Raw genomic sequence first — 20,382 nt, 5'->3', positions numbered from 1 at the left:
ATATTATTTATCCAAGATCCTATTATAAACTGAGCCTGGGGATACATTGTTAATTCTTGTCTTAGATTTTCAAGTGGTATTGGTGATTATATACTGATCAATAGATAACTTTTCAGGTCCTCTTTGGTTAAAGAAAGAGGCTTTGAAGGGATAAGGGAAAGAGGGCCTTAAGCATAAGCATACTCATAGTGGCACAGGTGTAATAATAGTAATTGTAATTATATCATTGAAATTGTAATAATAAAGCTAGAAATTTAAAGAAAAGTTAATAACTACAGGTCTTCGACTTATTTTAGCAGCATTTTTTTTCAAGTAATCATCTTCACCAGTTAAAAAAAAATCTGTTTTTTTTAATTTCACCTTTGTAGATGTTTCTATACAGTATCCCGGAAAGAAGCAACTGAGATGCTTGAGAAGAACCCTTCTTTGGGAAATATGATCCTGAGGCCTGGTAGTGACAGTAGAAACTACTCCATCACTATCCGGCAGGAGATAGAGTACGTTTAACTAAAAAATGTATGGAATAGTTAAAAGCATGATATCACTTTAGAAAGCAAAGTCACATAAGTTCAGATTAGTGCCTGCTATGTGTTTGTTGGAGCTAAAAATACGAAAGCAAGAATAAGGAGGGAATGTTATATAAGCAATGCTAAAGACTGAGCCAAGGCTAATATTTGCAGTAGGAGAGAAGAATGAGCAAATTACTTTGGTCCTGGATATAGTTCCATTGTTCATTCATTCATTTCAATAAATATGTATTGAGCAACTACTATGGGCCAAGTAATATTCTGGGTACTGAGGATACAGCAACGAACAAAACAATATCCCTGGTTTAAGGAGTTTACGTTCTTGTAAGGAGACACAGACTATAAATAAATACATAACTGAAAATGTCATATATGGTAACAATGTCTATGGAAGTAAAATAAAGCAGGATAGGGGAAATGGGAACACTCAGTGGTGATATAGAGAGAGAATTTTTCTGGTTGCTCCTGTTGTTTTAATATAGAGTGGTCAAGGAAGGCCTACTTTATTAACTGACATTTAAGCAGAGATATGAAGGAAGTGAGGGAACAAAACATGCCAATATCTGGGACAAGAACATTCCAGGCAGCAAGTGCATATGCCCAGAGGCAGGAGAATGCTTGGTTTGTTCAAAAATAAAAAGAGGCCGCTGTGACTACAACGGAGTGAACAAGGAGAAAATTGTAGGAGATGAGATTCCAGAGGTGGGGGGAGGGACTGGTCACTCTAAGCCCTACAGCTCATTGTAGAGACAAAGGTTATACTCTGAATGACATGAGAAGTCACTGGACTGTGATGAATAGAGAAGTGACATAATCTGATTTATCTATACAAAGGACAACTTAGGAGCCTCTTGTCAAAGTTAATGATTTCTTTCTGGTAAAATGGTTTACCTTTGATACAAAGTCAGTAACTCTTATATGCGAAAGTTGATTTCTCTGTGTAGCTAGGGTTATTCGATCTTTTAAGGTCCACTGCAGCTCTCAGAGTCCGTGACAACTTGCGTTTCAACAGGGACTCTGGATGAGTTAACACTTTCACAACTGATAATATAATTAAAAGAGATTTTTTTGTCCTAAATGAAAATATTCAACCAATGATCATTTTTCATATAAAAGCGTAAACAAAACTTTGACTCTAGAATTTGCCATTCTTTCTCAGGGAAAATTTTCTATTAATTTTTTTAGCTATAACACATCTATTGGGCCAGCCCCGAGGTGCAGCGGTTAAGTGTGCTCGTTCTGCTTTGGCAGCCCTGGGTTCACTGGTTCGGATCCCGGGTGTGGACATGGCACCGCTTGGCACGCCATGCTGTGGCAGGCATCCCACATATAACGTAGAGGAAGGTGGGCATGGATGTTAGCTCAGGGCTAGTTTTCCTCAAAAAATCCCCAAAAAACCAAACATATCTATCAATGAATCTATCTACCAGTCCACCATAAATATCAACAATTCTAAATAGATTAAATATGAAGATTTTGACAGTGGAGAAAGGCAGTAAAAAGAAAACAGTCACTTACATGACAAGACTAAACTTATGGCATTATGGCTGCAGTGCCAGTATGAGCCATGGCCCAATAAGTTTCATTCACTTGCCAAATACTCTATATAAACAGAGACTTGTCTTTGTATACTTGCTATGTGCACTGAATGGATGGCAAGAATGTGATGGTAAATCAGATCCTGGTTCTGTGTTATCATAGATTACTCAGTTTTAACTTGTTTGATTTATAACTTAATTGGCTATCTTGAAACAAATCCAAAAGAAACAAAAGTTATGACTGCCATTAAATATCAGTGAACTTAGAATAACTCCTGGGAGAAAAGTGAATTTTTCTGTTTAGTGTAACCTCATTAAGGAGCTTGTCCTTTTTTAGAGTTTAGGAAACTGAGTATCACATAAAATACGAAATATCTTTAACTGTTTACTACTACTTTAAAAAATAAGAGTACATAAAACTGAATTAAAATTTATCTTGCAGATTAAAAAAAATTTAACCTTGGGGCTGGCGCTGTGGCCGAGTGGTTGGGTTCACGCGCTCTGCTGTGGCGGCCCAGGGTTCGGATGCTGGGCGCGGACATGGCACCGCTCATCTGGCCACGTTGAGGCGGCGTCCCACATCCCACAACTAGAAGGACCTGCAACTAAGATATACAACTGTGTACAGGGGGGGTTTGGGGAGACAAAGCAGAAAAAAAAATTTAACCTAACTAATTTCTAAAGAAATTTAATCTAACTGCTTGAACGCTAAATTAGATCACACATGAGAGTGATTAACTTTTTTCCTTCATACTATTTTTTTCTTGGTTGGATCAAGTGATCCATTTGCATGTGAACCTTGTGTTACTATTCTGCATGAAATGAAAATCCAGGGACCTAATGGCTCTTTAAAGACTGTATATTTCCTGCGCAAAAGAAGCCTGATCTCTTTTAAGGTGGTCCAAATTAGTGCAACTTTCGCATACATTTCCTGTACAAGTGAGCTATGAAAAATAACAGGCTTTTCTGCTGTAGGTGTAGTTTGTGACCAAATGCAATGAGTTTCTATACTTAGGATATGCATTTAAGGTCACAGTTTTTACTTATATTTATATTGTATTTAAGGTATTTTTAAACCTATAAGAAAGAGTCTGGGAAAAGAGTTCATATCTAAGTTACATAGTTCTAATTTCATTAAACTCACCTCCAGTTTGAATTCATATAGAAATTTATGCTTTTGTACAGCTGATGGTCATAAAACCTTGTAACATTTCATAAAACTAATCACTCCCTGCCCCCTCAAAGTTCATCTTTAGAAAACAATGAGTAAGGTAGAAGGACCAATCTAGAGAATTCTAACACTGGAGTCCATAAGTGCTTATTTAGGCTCTGGGGAATAGTTTATACTTGGAAGTGGCTTAGAAAAATTTTAACTGTTATTGTACAGATTTTTCTTACAAGCCAGATATATCTATGATGTTAAGGATTGTTATATGTGCTCTCTGATTCCTCAAACCAGGTCTTTTAGAATGCCTGGATTTACTATCTTGTGTTTAACAGATCACTTAATTTTAAAGGATAGCAATTGTAGAGAGTAGTAGAACTTCAGCTTGTTAGATTGTCGAGCTTAATGTGAAGACTTTGGCAGGAATCTAGACTATGGGGAAGCACCTGTGTTACCAACAAAACCAATTCACTCTCTTACAGGATGTAGGAGAAATGTTCAGCCATGCACACCATAGGTGTGTCTGGTAAAACACTAGCTGAAAAGGACAAGTTGGTTTACAAAGCAGTACTTGAAAGTAAAATTATCTCCATTTGTTAACACATCAGCTGTGGGAGGAAGACTAGTTCTCAGGAAGAAGCAAAAGTCATTCAATGCCAAATTATCAAGTGACTCCTCTCTTGATGTAAAATATCATGCACCTTTACCCAGCCCAGTGGTGTGTGAATTCATAAGACATAAAGCTATTTTTACAACAAACCTCGTGGTTTGGTTTGGTTTTCTTCAAATTGTTATGACTATGTGGCAAGCTAGTAGTATAAACACTTTGGAAAGTCATTAGCCAAGAAAGCAGTAGAAAAATATTTACCCAAAGTTCATTCCTTCACAAAAACTAGGGTTAAAAGCAAAGAACAAGTATTTATAACCACGTTTAAGGTCACTCATTTTTTTTTTTTAAAGACAGGTTACTTCTTTTTTGACGTCATAATGAGGAAACCTCAACTGATAAATTTTATCAATCTCAGTCTCATTTTTTCCCTCCCTCTTTATTCCTTTGGAAAAACAAAACAAAATATGAAAGCAAAACAGAGGTCTAAAATGAGAGTCAAAACCTAAGTGACTTCAATGGAATTTTTTTCTACCTTACTTTCTGCATCAGAGCTTAGTCCCATTAGTCAAAAGTTCCAAGAGACCCTGACAATCTTTGCTACTTTTCCTCCCACAGCTTTGCCATGAATGATGATGATGATGATATGATGGCTGTTACTAACAACAACAATCATTGTCCCCGCTTACAGGGTACCATTTGTGGGTGCTGTGTTGAGTGCTTGACAAACATTTCCTTCAGGCACAATAAAAACTAAAACAGACAGTGTTTTCTATGTTTTACAAATGAAGAAGCTGAGACTTACAGAAACTAATCTGTTAAAACAACGAATTTTAAAAATAGTAAAAAACAGTTATGGTTTACTGAGTGTCTAAATATGCCAGACACTGTACCAAGAACTTTTCAAGCATTAATTCTCAACAGCCCTGTGAGGAAAGGCATTACCAGCGCCATTTTATACATGAAGAAATGAAGGCTCAGAGAGCTCACACAACAGAACAAAAATCTGAACCTAGATCTTTCTGGTTATAAAAGCCATACCCTTCAAGCTTTCTATCAGTCTTCCAAGGAATAATAATCACTTATTTCCGAGGAGTACAAGCTTTCTAATTGGAATTGGTGAGATTTTTCAAAAGTAACTGTATGACTATATATGTCTTTTCATGTAGGGAGAAAGATAATGCCAGAGTCAATCACCCCAAAGGAGGGTATATGTAAGAACTCCTCTGTCCTAAAATGTTTCCTTCACCAGTCTGTAACTCATTTCTGAAAGTTTAGCATTAAGAAATAGGTGTTTTTTTTTAGGAGGGTAGAGGGTTGGTTAGGTTTTATCCCATGTTTTGAAAGTAAAGCTCTAGAAGAAGCCGCTGGAATAAAATGATTAGTTGTTTTCCAACATGATGTCCAACTGAGAGATTTGAATATAAGAATGCATGAGAAAGTCCCTTGAATAGAAGTGTAGTGTAGTCCTAGGGGAACATGACCTGGAAAAGGAGACAGGACTGGTGAAAAAGAAGGTGGGAGGCCCTGTAGACAAACCTAAAATAATAGACAATTTGGCTTTGGATAACTTCTGTAAATTGGACAGGTGTAGAAATAGTTTGTTTTTCAAGCAAATGGCAGTGTAATAAATGCTGTTAACTTTTCAACAGTAGAAAAAGTCTTTGTCCTGACTCTGTTGCCATATGAATCAAGGAAATTCAAGGCAAACATGTTGACTTCTGCCCACAGTATAAATTAGTTCTAGCAAATAGCACTATGAGATGGCCTCCTAATATTTTAAAATTCAGTTTCATAAATGTTGTGTGCCTAATGCTGGAATAGAAAGGTCAATAGAATGTGCTTCTTGTTCTTAAGCAGTCTAGTCAATAAAATACCATGTGTTTAGGGCAGTAATAATTTAGAGTGCCATGAGACTACATAAAAGGAAGACATTAAGATTCATCTGCTGTATTTACATGCTCACCTATTTTTTTCATATCTTTAACACCTAGCATTTTCCATATCTCCAAGTCAGCCCCTGAAGTTAGCAGATGCCCAAGGTGGTATATGAGCTAGAAGGAAGAATAGCCACTGAAGTCTTTCTGATTGGAATAGTGATGAGGTGGAGTACAAAGTAATTTGCTTTCAGTAATTGTTTCTATTTCCCTTTTAATATAGAGAATACACATTTGATTTTTATATGCCTACATAGGATTTCGTAATGTTGTCTACTTTGTAAATTACTGGCATTTAAAAAAATAATTTCTTCCTGAAAGACTTTCAGTTTTTGATTCCTTTTTTCTCTTATTCTTCCTCATTCACCCAACTCAATGACCCAGGCTTCCTATATCCCTAGTATATAACATCCCAAAAAGAGACATAGAGAACCAGGTAACTAGAAAAACAAAAACCACCAAAGTTTTTTTGCCAACTACAGTCAGGAGAACATAGGTTTTACTATGCAGGTGATATTTTATACTCACTTTAGTTTAATTTGACCCAATAGTATAGTCATATGGAGAGTAACCATTTTTTTCATTTTAGCATGCCAAGAATCAAGCACTACAAAGTGATGAGTGTAGGAAATAACTACACTATTGAACTGGAAAAACCCGTAAGTAGCTATTTCCTTGTTGCTGAATTTTCTTCTACTTCCTCTCAAACTTACGTTATAGAATACAAAGAAAGGTGGAAAAGCAGACTCCTTGCCTAGGAACATAGTGCTGGCAAAACCCACCAATGTTAAGGAACCCTGGAGGTGGTAGATATCTAGGGTGAGAAGTGAGACTCAAGAGCAGGTGGATGAGGCAGAGTAGGAGACAAATCTTTCCACTTTTCTTTCTCTGCAAATCTTTATCAATATAATTTTTTTCAGGGAGAGAAAAATATATATATATATATATTTTTTGAGGAAGATTAGCCCTGAGCTGACTACTGCCACTCCTCCTCTTTTTGCTGAGGAAGGCTGGCCCTGAGCTAACATCCGTGCCCATCTTCCTCTACTTTATATGTGGGACGCCTACCACAGCATGGTGTGCCAAGTGGTGCCATGTCCGCACCCGGGATCCGAACCGGCAAACCCAGGGCCGACAAAGCAGAATGTGTGCACTTAACTGTTGTGCCACAGGGCCTGCCCGAAAAATATTTTTGTTAAGCATCTGTTTTACAACCTCCAATTTTAAATATTTCAATGTGCTTATTTCTAATGGGAAAAAGATCTGTGAATGCCTAGTCTGCTAATAACCATCATGCAGAAGTTCCAAAATCCCCTTCTTAATAGCAACATAACCGTCAGGAAAATTTTCTTCCTTGTCTACCCCAACTGACTTATCATGGGGCTAATGATATAATATCATAACCAGTAGACACTATGTTAGGCACCGAATTAAGTACTTACATACACCATCTAATTTAATCTTTGTCATTACCCTGAGGTAATGCCTATTATACAGGCGGGAAAACTGGTATTTACACTGGCCTCAACCAATGAGAATGTAGTAATGTGGCCTATGGCCCAGGGTGCTGAAAAAGGGAATACAGCTCTGTAAGCTTAGGCTGAAGTGATGGGAAGATTGGGCCAGCAAAGTGATATGACTCAAATGGAACCATTGGGTCTTGGAGATATTTATGATATCTTCTCTTAAAATTGAGCTCCTAATTCCTCTGCCTCTCCAGGCCCATTGTTTTGCTCAAGTAGAGAAAGGGACTGTATGGTTGAATTTCTTTTGTTTTGGCCATAACCCTTAGAGTGCAGTAGTGGTCTTTGCCAAGAGTAAGGCAGCTGCTGATTCATACACTCCACATGCGTCTTTGCCCTAAATGCTTCCCAGAGCTTCTCAGTTCTCATGTCCATGCCTGACTGGGCTTTTTCAAGAATTCTAATGAAGGAAACAGAGAACTAGATTGCTGAAGGATAATCCAAATAACCAAATGACAGGAAGCAATTGTCAGGGAAGAAGAAAATTCCTCTGCAACTGGTGAATTGGGGCTCATCTATCTGTCATTAGCCCAAACAGTCCCCAGTGTAAGGAAAGCTAACAGTCTGGATTATTCTTTCACCTTTCACACTCCCCAACCCTTCCCTTCAACCAGGTTGTCATTTTGTAAATTCTTTTTCCTCTTCAAGGTTACCAGCGATGTTCAGACTTAACCTGATCTTACTTGTATAAAAATATTGATTTTGGAGGCAGCAACACATTTCAGTTACTCCTAGCCAAATAAATTATCCTGTTACAATGAGATACTAAAATGCTAAATTCTCTGGCTTTAATGGCTCTGAGGTTTCAAGCAGAAGAAACCAACTATGGCTACTTAAGTAAAAATGAATTTAAGAACACAGGAAGCACACAGAATGACTGGAAGGCCAGAAAATCTTCAAGGACTAGGAAGCAGTTACTTGTAGTAAGAACCATCTGATTAGGAATCTGCTATTCTTTCTTGTTCCTCTACTCAAGCTCAAATTTCAAGAAGGGAGCGTTTTCTGGACTAACTTGTCACATTCTCATGCAATAACTGGGGAAGAGCAGAGTACTTCATTATTGTCCCTCAAAATGCATCCAATGGGAAAGGGATAATTCCTTAACAGGGAATCAGATATGGTTATAAAGGAGAAATAAAATGCCTGAGTAAGTAAATCTGTGGCCATTCAGTAAGCCACTTAAGTGTGGTATTGACACGATTTTCAGGAGGTCAGAAAATACACAGTATTCTCCATTAAATTTCAGTTGAGCTTTCTCTTACTCCATCAGGTGACTCTGAGCCTTCTCTCATTCTCTCTTTATACAGGTAACACTCCCAAACCTTTTCAGTGTCATTGATTATTTCATGAAGGAGACTCGAGGCAATTTACGACCATTTATATATTCAACTGATGAAACCCTTGGTATGTTCTTCACTTTACTGCTGTATTAAAGAAAGCAAAGAAAAACGAAACAACAACAAAAAACCCTGAGTATGATTTGTAATACCAACCAGGTAGGACGGTAGTTCAGCCTCATTTTGTCACTGACCCTGTGAAAATACGGGAGTACCAATATATCCTGGTGGATATAGTATGGGCTCGTTCTAGAGAAAGAAAAACCCTGAGGCATGTATTGTGACTATTAACTTTATTCCCTCATTCTACTTGGCTTTATAAAACAAGTTCAGAGATAAGAAGAAAACCATATGGATATAGAGTCATGGAAAACAAAAAGTGAATTTAAAGGTGTGGTCTGTCAACAATGTCAGATGCTCCAGACAGATTAAAATGGATGAGGATTGAGGAGAGAGTATGGGAATTGGCCACAAGGCAGTAGATGACTCGAGACAGAGGTCTTATTCCACCATAAAGGCAGAAGTCAAGAGTGCAAGGTAACAAGGAGTGAGTGGGTAGTGAGGAACTACAGATAAAAGTTGTAGTCAGGACTGGCTACAGAATTTGTGGGGCCCTTGTTCATAAATTATTAAGAATTTCAAAACAAGTGATAGCAGACCATTAAACCAAGCATGCCCTGTGCAACTGCACAGTTCACATGACCATGAGGCTGGCCCTGTTCCCAGTCCAGTTTTTGGCAGAGCAGGGCAGGCTGGATGTGATAGTTTCTCTTCATCCTTTGAAACAATCCCTGGTACACATGGTCACATGACAAGTTGTAAGCAGGAGAGATAAAATATCTCCAGCTTATTTAGATTGAGTTGTCAAAACAAGTCCCTGTTCCTACAGATTATGAGGAAAAACAATTTTGGCTATCTGCATCAGGGCATACCTAGAAAGTCTCACTAACTAAAAGAACAGCAAGCTTAAAAGTCCAAGTTTTAAAACATGGCTATAAATCTTGTGATGCCAAATGATTTTTAAAAACCCAGAGTCTGAAGGAACTTTAGAAAATTATCCAGTACAGTGTCTCACTCTGCATAGGAATCACCTGCACACTCAGTATAGAAAACATCTCGAAGACGTGACCATTCAGCTTGTTTGAAAATTTCCAGTGATAGCCATACCCCATTTATTTTTGAGGCAGCCAAGTTCACGTTTGGTCAGCTCTCAAAGAATTATTCCTTAATATAGAGTCCGAAACATTTCTTTCTTTAACTTCTACCTATTAACCCAATGGAAACATTTCTTCCTTTAACTTCTACATATTAACCCAATCTGGCTTTAAAGCAACACAGGCTTTTAAAAAGCCCATCCAATATTTAAAAACAGCCACAATGTCCCCACTTAGTCTCTCTCTGTCATCTATAAACTATTGGTTCCTTCAGCCCTCTCACTCTCATCTTTGACCTTCTCTGTACACTAATTTCTGAACATCCCTCGTAAAATATAACCCACAAGGGATGAACACATTACTATAGATATGGCCAGCCTAATACATTACCTGGGCTTTATGTGGGAAAATACCATCTAATAGAAATCTCTTGGAATGAGCTATTAATATAAGCCTGTTTTTTTTTTTTTTTTTTCCAGAGACCAAAGGATTTCCTGTAACATCTCTAAAATGAAAAAAAAATTTAGGGGGGAGGGGAATGCAATATAATTTGTCTCCTCCATGGATGATATTGTGTCAGTTATCTAGTGCTGTGTAACAAACCACTCCCAAAACATGGTGATTAAATCAACAACCATTTTATTTGCTCACAATTCTGTGCCTCATCAATTTAGATTGGATTCAGTTGGGCAGTTCTTCTGCTAGTCTCACTTACATGACTGGGTAGCTTGACTGGGGCTGGATGGTCCAAGTGGGCCTCATTCATACATCAGCTGTTGGTACTCAGCTGGGTCTGGCTGAAGCACTCTCTTCACATGGTCTTTAATCCTTGAGGAGGTTGGCCCAGGATCTCTTACATGAGCTCTCAGAGCAGTTAAGAAGAAAAGGGTAGCTATATGTCTGGTCTAGAAATTCTTAGTGTTGAGGATAAAGTATGGCCCTCTTGGAGCTTTTAGTATAGGAGATGCGGTGAAATGAATAAATAATTCAAAGTGTAAAATGTCTTATGTACAGGAGCTCTACTTCTTTCTTTTAAAAAATTATTTAATTTGCATATACAATAAAGTTCATTCTTTTTAGTATACAGTCCTATGAGTTTTGACAACCACAACCACAATCAAGAAAAAAAGTTCCATCACCTCAAAAAATGTCCTAATGGTCTTCGTTTGTAGTCAACCCTTCTTCTCACCCACAATCCCTGGCAATCACTGATCTTTTTTCCATTCCTATAGTTTTGCATTTTCCAGAATGTCATATAAATGGAATCATAGTATGGAACATTTTGAGATTGATTTATTTCACCATAATGTCTAAATTCACACAAGTGTTGTGTGTATTACTAACTTGTTCTTTTTATTGCTGAATAGTATTTCACTGTATGGTGGTACCAGTTTGTTTATCCATCCATCAATTTAAATGTATTAGGTTTGTTTCCACTGTTTGGCAATTATTAAGCTATATAAATATTCAAATACAGAGTTTTGTGTGAACACAGTCTTCATTTCACTTGGGTAAAATATCTAGGAATGAGATTACTTGGTTATATGATAGTGTCTGTCTAACTTTATAAGAAACTTCCAAACTCTTTTCATAAATGGTCCTACCTTTTTGTACCTCTGCCATCAATGTCTTAGAGTTCTAGTTGCATCCTTGGCAGCAGTTGGTATTGTCATTTAAAAAAAAGTTATTCTAATAAGTGTGTAGTGGTATCTCTACACTTATGTGGTTTTAATATGCATTTCCCTAACGATTAATGCTATTGAGTATCTTTTCATGTGCTATTTGCCATTCATATATCTAATATGGTAAAATAATTTTAAATCTTTTGCCCATATTTTTATTGGAGTGTTTGTTTTCTTCTGGTTGAGTTTTGACAGTTCTGTGCATATTCTGAATACAAGTCCTTTGTTAGATATGTGATTTGCAAATATTTTGTTTGTTTTTTCATTCTTTTAGCAGTGTCTTTTGCAGAGCAGAAGTTTTAAATTTTGATGAAGTATAAATTGTTAATTTTCACTCCTATAGATTGTACTTTTGGTGTTGTATTTGAGAATTCTTCGCCCAATCCAAGAGCACAATTGTTTTTCCTGTTTTCTTCTAGAAGTGTTATAGTTTTATGTTTTACATTTAGGTCTATAATCTATTTGGAATGAATTTTTGTTTAAGGTGTGAAGAATGGGTCAAGGTTTATTTTGTTTACATTTAGGTATGTAATTGTTCTAGCACCATTTGTCAAAAAAAGATCATCTTTTTTTCATTAAATAGCCTCTGCACCTTTGTAAAAAATCAATTGATCATATTTTTATGGGTCAATTTCTATTGATCTTCCTATTTTTTGCCAATACCATGCTATCTTGATGACTGTAGCTTGACAGTAACTCTTGAAATCAGGAGGTATAAGTCCAACTTTGTTGTTCTTTTCAAAATTGTTTGGACTAGTGTAGTTTCTTTGCCTTTCAGTATAAGTTTTAGAATCAGTTGCTTGTTATCTACAGAAAAATTCTCCTGGGTTTTGATTTGGACTTTGTTGAATCAGTAGATCAGTTCAGGGAGAACTGACATCTTGAGTCTTCCAATTGAGGACTAAGTATATCCCTCCATTTATTTAGGTTGTTTTTGATTTCTTTTACAGTGCTTTGTAGTTTACAGCATATAGATCCTGCATATATTTTGTTAGATTAATACCTAAATATTTATTTTTTGATGCTATTATAAATGATACTGTTTAAATTTTTGAACTCCAGGTGTTTGGTAATATACAGGAATACAATTTTTGTATCTTGATCTTGTATTCCAAGACTTTGCTAAATTCACTTATTCATTTCTAAAAGCTTATTTTTTGCAGATCTCCCGGTATTTTCTATGTAGAAATAATGCTGCGAATAGATGCAGTTTCCATTTATGTTTTCCAATCTGCATAGATTTATTTTTCCTGTGTTATTGCACTGGCTAGGATGTCCAGAACAATGATGAAAAGAAATGATGAGAGTGGACATCCTTGCCTTGCTCCCAGTTCTAAAGGAAAACATTCCATCTTTCACTAATAACTATGATGTTGGCTGTAGGTTTTTTTTTTTTTTTTAAATGCCCTTTATAAGATTGAGGAAGTTCCCTTTAATTCCTAGTTTCCTGAGAGGTGTTTTGTTTTTTAGCCATGAATGGATGTTGAATTTTCTGCATCTATTGAGATGATCACATGATTTTTCCTTTTATTTGGTTAATACAGTAAATCAATTGTTTGATTTTTCCACTTTTGAACCAGCCTTGCATATACCCACTTGGTCATAATGTATTATGTTTTTTTTTAAATAATTATTTTGTCTAGTTTTGGTATTAATGTAATGCTGGCATTAAAAAATGAGCTGGGAAGTATTCCCTCTTCTTCTTTAGTCTGAAAAGTGTGTGTAGAATTGGTATTATTTCTTGCTTAAATATTTGGTACAATTCTACAATGAGCCTTATGAGTCTGAAGATTTCTTTGCTGAAAGGTTTTTAACTATGAATTCAACTTCTTTAATAGATGTAGGACAATTCAGATTATCTATTTTTTGAGTGAATTTTGGTAGTGTCTTTTAAGGAATTGGTTCATTTTTCTAAGTCTTTGAATTAGTCTGGCTCAGGGCCTGGCAGAGTAGAAGCTGATGGATGTTGGTAGAATAAAGGCCTAAGCATGGCATTGGGGAAGGAAAAAGCAACTCTCCCTGCTTCCTAGAGGAAAACTGTCACTTTCAGAAGAACAAAAGAACCATCTCAAGTAACAGAAGCCCTGGTCACCATATACTTACCACGTGCTGGGCACTGTGTGTAGTGCCAGGATTACACAAATTGTCTCATTTTATTTCTCCCAACAATTTTACGAGGAAGGTATGATTATTATGCCCATTTTTATGATCAAGGAAAGCAACACTTAAGTAGTTTTCACGCATGGCTAAAGAAGTTAAGACAGAAACACAGCTAATAAGTGAAGCTGGAATCCAAACCCATGTTTATGTCTAAAACCTTTTTTTAAAACCTCAGTATTTCTACATCTCCGGTGATAGATATTCATATATAGGTACTCATATTCTCTGTCTTTCTGTTCCCTTACTCCATCCTTTCCTGTTTCTGTGGGTTAGGGGTCTGGGCTTGGTTTAGCTGGGTCTTCTGCTAAGTCGCAGTCAAGGCGTTGGCTAAGGCTAGGTTATCTGAGACTTGATTGAGGAAGGATCCACTTCAAAACTCACTCAGGTTGTTTGGAGAATTCATTTCCTTGCCGTTCTAGGATTCATAGCAGCTGGCTTCTTCAAAGATAGCAATGAAGGGTAGCTGAAGGGAGTGACGGCAGAAGGGAGGAGGGACTAGAAAGCAAATCTGATAGCAAGATAGAGTCTTACATAACATAACATAATCATGGGAATGACCTTTGTCATATAATGTAACATAACCATGGTATTGACATCCCACCACCTTTGCCATATTTTATTGGTTAGAAGTAAGTTACAGGTCCAAACCACTCTCAAGATACAGGGTTTACACAATGTATGAATACCAGGAAATGGGAATCATGTGGGTTACCTTAGTCTGTGCACTACAAGGTGCACATGCTTTTAAGATTATGTCTTTTTGGTAGATTAACTCCTTTATAATTATGTAACTTTCCCTGACTTGATGTGTACTTTTTTCTGATATTAATAAAACCACCCCAACTTTTTTTTAGTGTTCTCATCGTTTGTTATTCTATTTAAAGTAGGTTTCTTAGAGGCTACATATATTTGTCTTGCTCTTTTTTAAAAAAATCTAACCTGAAAATTTCTGACTTTAAATTGTTTAGACTATTTAAATTTAATGTTTTTTTTATATGGTTGGATTTATGTCCAATATTTTATTGTTTTCTGTTTGTCACTTCTGTTTTTCCTGTGTTCCCCCAACCTCAATCCTGCTCTTTTCAATAATCTGAATGCTTTTTAGTATTCCATTTTTATTTACTGACTTTTTGGCTATGCTTATATTATTATTTACAGCTGTTGCTCTGGAAATTACAATATACATACCTAACTCTTCTCAATCTATGTAGAGTTAATAATTTTGCTATTTCAAAGAAAACGTAGACTTACAACCATATACGTCCCTTTACTCTCTCCTCAAGTTGTCATATGTATTACATCTACATAACAGTGGAAACCCCAACAAATGTTATAATTTTTGCTTTCAATAGTTACAATTATATTGAAGAATTTGAGAAAAGTAGTCTATTATTACCCAGATATTTCCCATTCCTGTTGTTTTTCCTTCTTCCTGTGGTATCATTTCCCTTCAACTTGAAGAAGTTCTACTGAGCCCACCCAGTGGATCTTTTATTTCAGAAATTTTTTCATTTTGAAAATTTCTGCTTGGTTTTTATAGTTTTTCTTTCTTTCTTGAGAACAGCTATCCTTCCACTTGTTTCAAGTGTTTATCACCACTTCATGGAGCTTAGTTCTTCAAAGGCTTCGATAATTTCAATATCTTGGTTATCTTAGTGTTGGCATTTGTTGTCTTTTTCCTTGAGAATTGGTCACCTTTTTCTGGTTTTTTATCTATCAAGTAATTTTAAATCATATCTTGGACATTTTGAATACTATGTCATGAGCCTCTGGGTCCTCCTAAAATTCTCTGGAGCTCTTTTTTTCTTTTTTAAAGCAGGCAATCATTCTGAATAGATTGAACCAGTTCTGACTTACTTTCTGTGGGAAGGGGTTCCAACATCAGCTCAGTTTTCAAAGCCTTTGTTGTGTTGCTTTGGACAAGTATATCTCAGGGATTAAGCTGGGGTTAAGGTAGTGGTTTATATCTCAGTTTAGTTCTCAAACCCTTCGCTGTTTTGTATGTTTTGTGCATGCGCAGCTCAGGGGTGAGCCTGGAACACATGTCACTTCATACACAGAACTAGGGGATGCTCTTTTCCAGCTCTCTCACCTCTCCAGGATTTCCCCCTGACTCTGCAGCTATCAAAGTTCCTGTTTCTCGGTCTTCTAGGTGGAAAGATGGGGCTTCTTAAGAGTTGTAGCCACCTGTGCCACCACTGTACTTCTGTAAGACTGGGGCTGCCCTTGGGGCAAAAGATGTTAAGAGAAAAGAAAAAGAAAAAACAGGAATTCTAGCCTTCTTCCCCCACAACCCCCTATTCTTCAGACCACAGGGCCCACTTTTCCTGGTTTCTCTGACAGGAGGATGAGTTTTCTCCTGGAGTTTTAGGTGCTCAAGCTGTCACTGCTACAGTGCAGCACCTTGACTGGGGTGAACCTCATAGCAGGTCCAGAAGAGAAAAAAATAAGACAAAGGAAAGAAATAACCAAAAATGGGCTGTTCATGTAAAATGTTAATACTTTCAGAAATACACAACCAGATTACTATTGCTCTGGTGGCTAGACTAGTTCAGTTTGCTTTGTGATCAGGAACAAGTTACTTGACCTCCCTACAGTTCAGATTCCCTTGTTATAAGGATTATGAAATAACATATAAACAGAAGGAATTAGAGGGGCACATGGAGAGAGACTTCAAATAATCTATCTTCTCTTTTCTTTCAAAAGCATAAAGATGATGGAAGAGTAAACTAGAAGAGTAAATGAGAGTAGAAACAGGACTGTATAAGAAAAACTACAAAAAGGTCAAAACCCATCTTGACAAATAGTGGTGAAGTTTTAAGGAAACTTTGGGGAACTCTACAATTGTTTCAGGAGTTTGGCCTTATAGCTAATTGGGGCACATTGGGAATGCTAGAACCCTTAGCTTTAATTTGCCTTAAGTTTGGAAATGGGAATTGTAGAGCACCTAAGGATTAAAATCCGGAGACTTGGAGAAAGTTATTTCCAGCAAAATACTACCAAAAAGAAAATGAGGTTTTCTCTGATCCTTGTTAACCCATGTCAGCATTCAGCTTTTGAGAGATGACACCAGAAGGCAAGAACAATGATGGAATCAGAATGGTCAAAGATATTTCCTCAATTTATTTTTCCCAACTTCAGAAATTAGAAGTTTAGACTAAAAGTCACTTTAAAATATGGTAGAGTAGGTAACTGATATTAAGCTAGCCAGGAAAAAAAAAGTTCCTAGAGAAAAATTTATTAGGAAGTTAGAAGTCAATAAAATAAAAATTAAAAAAGCATCCAAATATTCAGTATTTAATTAACTAAATTTATTAAATACACCACCAATGTTCCAACTACAAGCAGGAAAATCAGTTCACATTGAAATAAGAAACTGCCCTGTTCCTTGATATTGGCTTTTTATTTAATCAAGCTTCTCCACCCACAATTTCTAGGCCAAGAACCCAACACAGAAGAGAGAGGAGAGAGGTTGAGGAAAAATCTACATATTGCATGAACCAAAATGGGAAACCTAGCTTCATGTGTCTTGGTAACTTTTCAAAAGGAAGATCTTACTTTTAAAGAAAATTACCTTGATTTTCCTGATCCTGATTACCAAGTCACTTACCTGGACACCAGAATTAAACACTGTAGCATACAATTTCACTATCTTGTCAGAATGAAACCAACTCACCAGTAAACTATAAAATATAGCTGTGAAGGTAACTCAGAGATATACGCATTCCCAAGCATTGATATAAGTTGAAAACATATGATCCATTCCAAATGTTTTTATTTCCCTATGCTTCAATTAAATACATTTCCCCTCTATACAGTTCCCACAGCAGATTTTCTAGTTCTCCTAAATTCTAGCAATTCCAGAAAACCTCACTAGGTTTTGTTGAAATCTGATTTATCAAATTTAAGTCATTCTAACTATCTAGCTAGAAACCAGAGACATGAAATGTACTAGGAGAAGCCCTTTCCCAATGGAAATATTCCACGTTACATTTTTGTTACTAGAAATAAATGAAATTTATTAATTTCCATGTTTTTCCCTGACGTTAACTTTTTGTTAACTCTAAATCAACCCATACCCCCTTTTGTAAAAGCCTTAATGGTAAGGATGGTAAAAGGCTATGTAATCATCCATTTCAAAAGTATAACAGTGAGACTGACTATAATCACTCAGAATCCTTTAAAAATACTGATTTCTCAACCCCACACTAGATCTACTGAATCAAAATCTCAGGGATATTTTTTTAATAAATTTTTTTCTTGAAAAACAAGCTTCTAAATTGATTTTGATGGTCATTCAATTTGGGAATCACTTGTGCAATCAACTAAGAATCAAAAGATATGGCTTATATTCTACTCCTGGTTCTAATTATTTGGACGTTTGGCTTCTTTGGTGTCCTCATCTGAAAAAACGAAGGGGTTAGAATGGATTTCTAAGGTCCTCTTACCTCCAACATCTTATACAGATGTGTCTTTATGAGAAAAGGAGATTAGGACGCAAGCACAGAGGAAAGACCATGCATGACAGAGGGAGAAGATGACCATCTGTAAGCAAACAGGAAGAAATGAACCTTGCTGACACCTTGATCTTGGACTTTTAGCCTCCAGAACTGAGAAAATAAATTTCTGTTGTTTAAGCCACTGAGTCTGCGGTATCTGTTATGGCAGTCCTAGCAAACTAACTCAATGAGTTATCTGGGATGCCTGAAAATATGCAGAATCCTAAGCCTCCTTCAGATTTACTAATTTCTGGAGTTGGTCCAGAAATCTGCCCTTTTATCACACACCACAATCAAATTTGTTATAATGAAGTCTGCAAACTTCTTTAAAATCTGTGATATCAACTGTATTAACTGATGCAAAGATCTCAAAAGATCTATCTACCTATCTATCTATCTACCTACCTACCTACCTACCTACCTACCTATCATCTGTCTGTCTAATCTCTTATTCTCAAAGACCTTAAAATTAAGTTAGTCCAAATATAGTTAAGGAACAAGAGACTAAAGAGCTCCAATTTGCTACCATCTCAAAAGGTTAAGAGTGAATTCTTGCATTCTATAAGAAAATACAGTCCTTAATACCGAAAGCTTCAACAAAATGGACCCCTAAAGATGGTGAGGCACGTGGTTGACTGCAATGAAGTGAGAAGGAATGGACAAGGGAGCTAGAAATCAAAGGCGAGGGCCTGATCAAGGTGGAGAGTCTAACAGGAGACAAGCAACACATTTAGTTGGGAAAAAGAGTCACAAAAACTGCAGAAATTGAAATTGGGAGACAAAGACCATAAAATGGCCCTCAGAGTTTAAATAATAAATATTAGAAAATATCTGCATGGGATAGGAAACTACAAAAAGTGACCCAGCAGCTTTAAAAAAGAGAACCAAACAGAACTTCTGGGACTGAAAAATACAACCAAAATTAAAAACAAAATGGATGGATATAATAGTAAGTACATACTTAACAGATAAAAAGAAGTACACTAGAATATGAGTGAGAAGAAATTACATAGAATAAAGCATAAGACAAAAACAATTGGAAAATACAGAAGAGAGGGTGATAAACAGGGAGGGCAGAGTAAGTCTGCCATGTTCAATGAGAGTCACCATAGAAGAGAATGGCGGGGAGCGGGGAACATGTGAAGGAATAAGATCTGAGACTTTCTCAGAACTAACAAAAGATATAAATCTACATTCAAAGAGCTGAACAAATCCCAAACAGGATTAATAAAAAGAAATCCATACCCAGGATTATTTATTTAACACAGAGTAATTATTTAACACATAATAATTAAACTGCATAAAATGAAAGCATGTAAACAGATTTCTTTTTAAAGATGCAATATTTAGCTTGACAGCTGACTCAACAGCAACAGCAGAAGTCATAAGAGAGCAGAAAAGCATCTCCAATGTGCTGAAAGATAATAAAGACCAAATTAGAATTTTACATTTGGCAAAATGTATTTGCAGACAAAGAAATCATGAGCAAGTATGCCACCAGTGGACTCTCACAAAATGAACTTCTAAAGGAAATATTTCAGGTAGGAAGAAATTTATTCCAGATGGTAAGCCTGAGAAACAAAAAAGAACAAAAAAGCAATGAAAGTGATATGCTTGTGAATAAATACAAACATAGACTATCTAGACAAAGTAATAAAGTCTTGCAAAATTAAGACATTAAACTACATGACAACAGAATTGAATACATAACAGAAATAAAATATATGACCACAGTATGCAAGTTGGGAATTAGAGTTGTACCAGTGATCTGCATAATAAATAATCCCCAAACTTATTTGCATAAACAATCCATGTTGATGGACTCTGTGGGTCAGGAATTTGGTAGAACACAGCAGGGAAGGTTTGTCTCTACTCCATTAAGCCTGGGGCCTAGAATCATCTGGAAGCTTGCTTACTCACATGTCGTCTGACACCTGACGCTGGCTGTAGGTTAGGGGCCTCATTTTCTCTGCATGTGGGGTAGTTTAGGCTTCCTCAAAACATGATGTCTGGATTCCAAGGATGAGCTTTCCAAGAAGGAGAGATCAAGCAAGAGAGAGTGAGAGACAGCCAAGTGGAAGCCTTTTATGACCTAACCTTAGAAGTCATACAGAGTTACATATGCTGTACTCTGTTACATTAGTTGAGGCATTCATAAATCCTTGTTTAGGTTCAAGGGGAGCAGAAACAGATTCTGTCTCTTGATGGGTTTGGGGGATAGGTGATAAGCTTCTAGAATAGTATCTGTGATTG

At 36.5% G+C, this 20,382-nt stretch overlaps 1 protein-coding gene and 1 long non-coding RNA gene across 5 annotated transcripts in view; one reads left to right on the top strand and one right to left on the bottom strand.

Moving 5' to 3' along the window:
- The window catches only part of STAP1 (signal transducing adaptor family member 1), a 39,435-nt gene extending 22,175 nt beyond the window's left edge, over positions 1-17,260 (top strand). For 2 of the 4 annotated variants that reach the window (XM_003364710.5, XM_023638030.2), the window contains 4 exons: positions 369-497; positions 6,364-6,433; positions 8,605-8,701; positions 10,268-11,264. In XM_003364710.5, coding sequence (XP_003364758.1) covers positions 369-497; positions 6,364-6,433; positions 8,605-8,701; positions 10,268-10,302 — 331 coding nt within the window. In that variant the 3' untranslated portion in view covers positions 10,303-11,264. Of the gene's footprint in view, positions 1-368; positions 498-6,363; positions 6,434-8,604; positions 8,702-10,267; positions 11,265-17,067 lie in introns of those variants that run through there. The other 2 variants (XM_001501279.5, XM_005608743.4) reach the window with 2 other exon arrangements.
- A 2,404-nt stretch (positions 17,261-19,664) lies between these two features.
- LOC111772900 (uncharacterized) lies at positions 19,665-20,157 on the bottom strand. The gene is made up of 2 exons (XR_002807016.2): positions 20,050-20,157; positions 19,665-19,700 (listed from the first exon to the last, which is right to left on the bottom strand). It is a non-coding gene; the product is annotated as an uncharacterized lncRNA (long non-coding RNA).
- Positions 20,158-20,382: the final 225 nt, after the last annotated feature.

This window comes from Equus caballus, chromosome 3 (assembly GCF_041296265.1).
Source record: "Equus caballus isolate H_3958 breed thoroughbred chromosome 3, TB-T2T, whole genome shotgun sequence".
NCBI lineage: Eukaryota > Metazoa > Chordata > Mammalia > Perissodactyla > Equidae > Equus > Equus caballus.
This window is presented reverse-complemented; position numbering and strand designations above follow the sequence as displayed.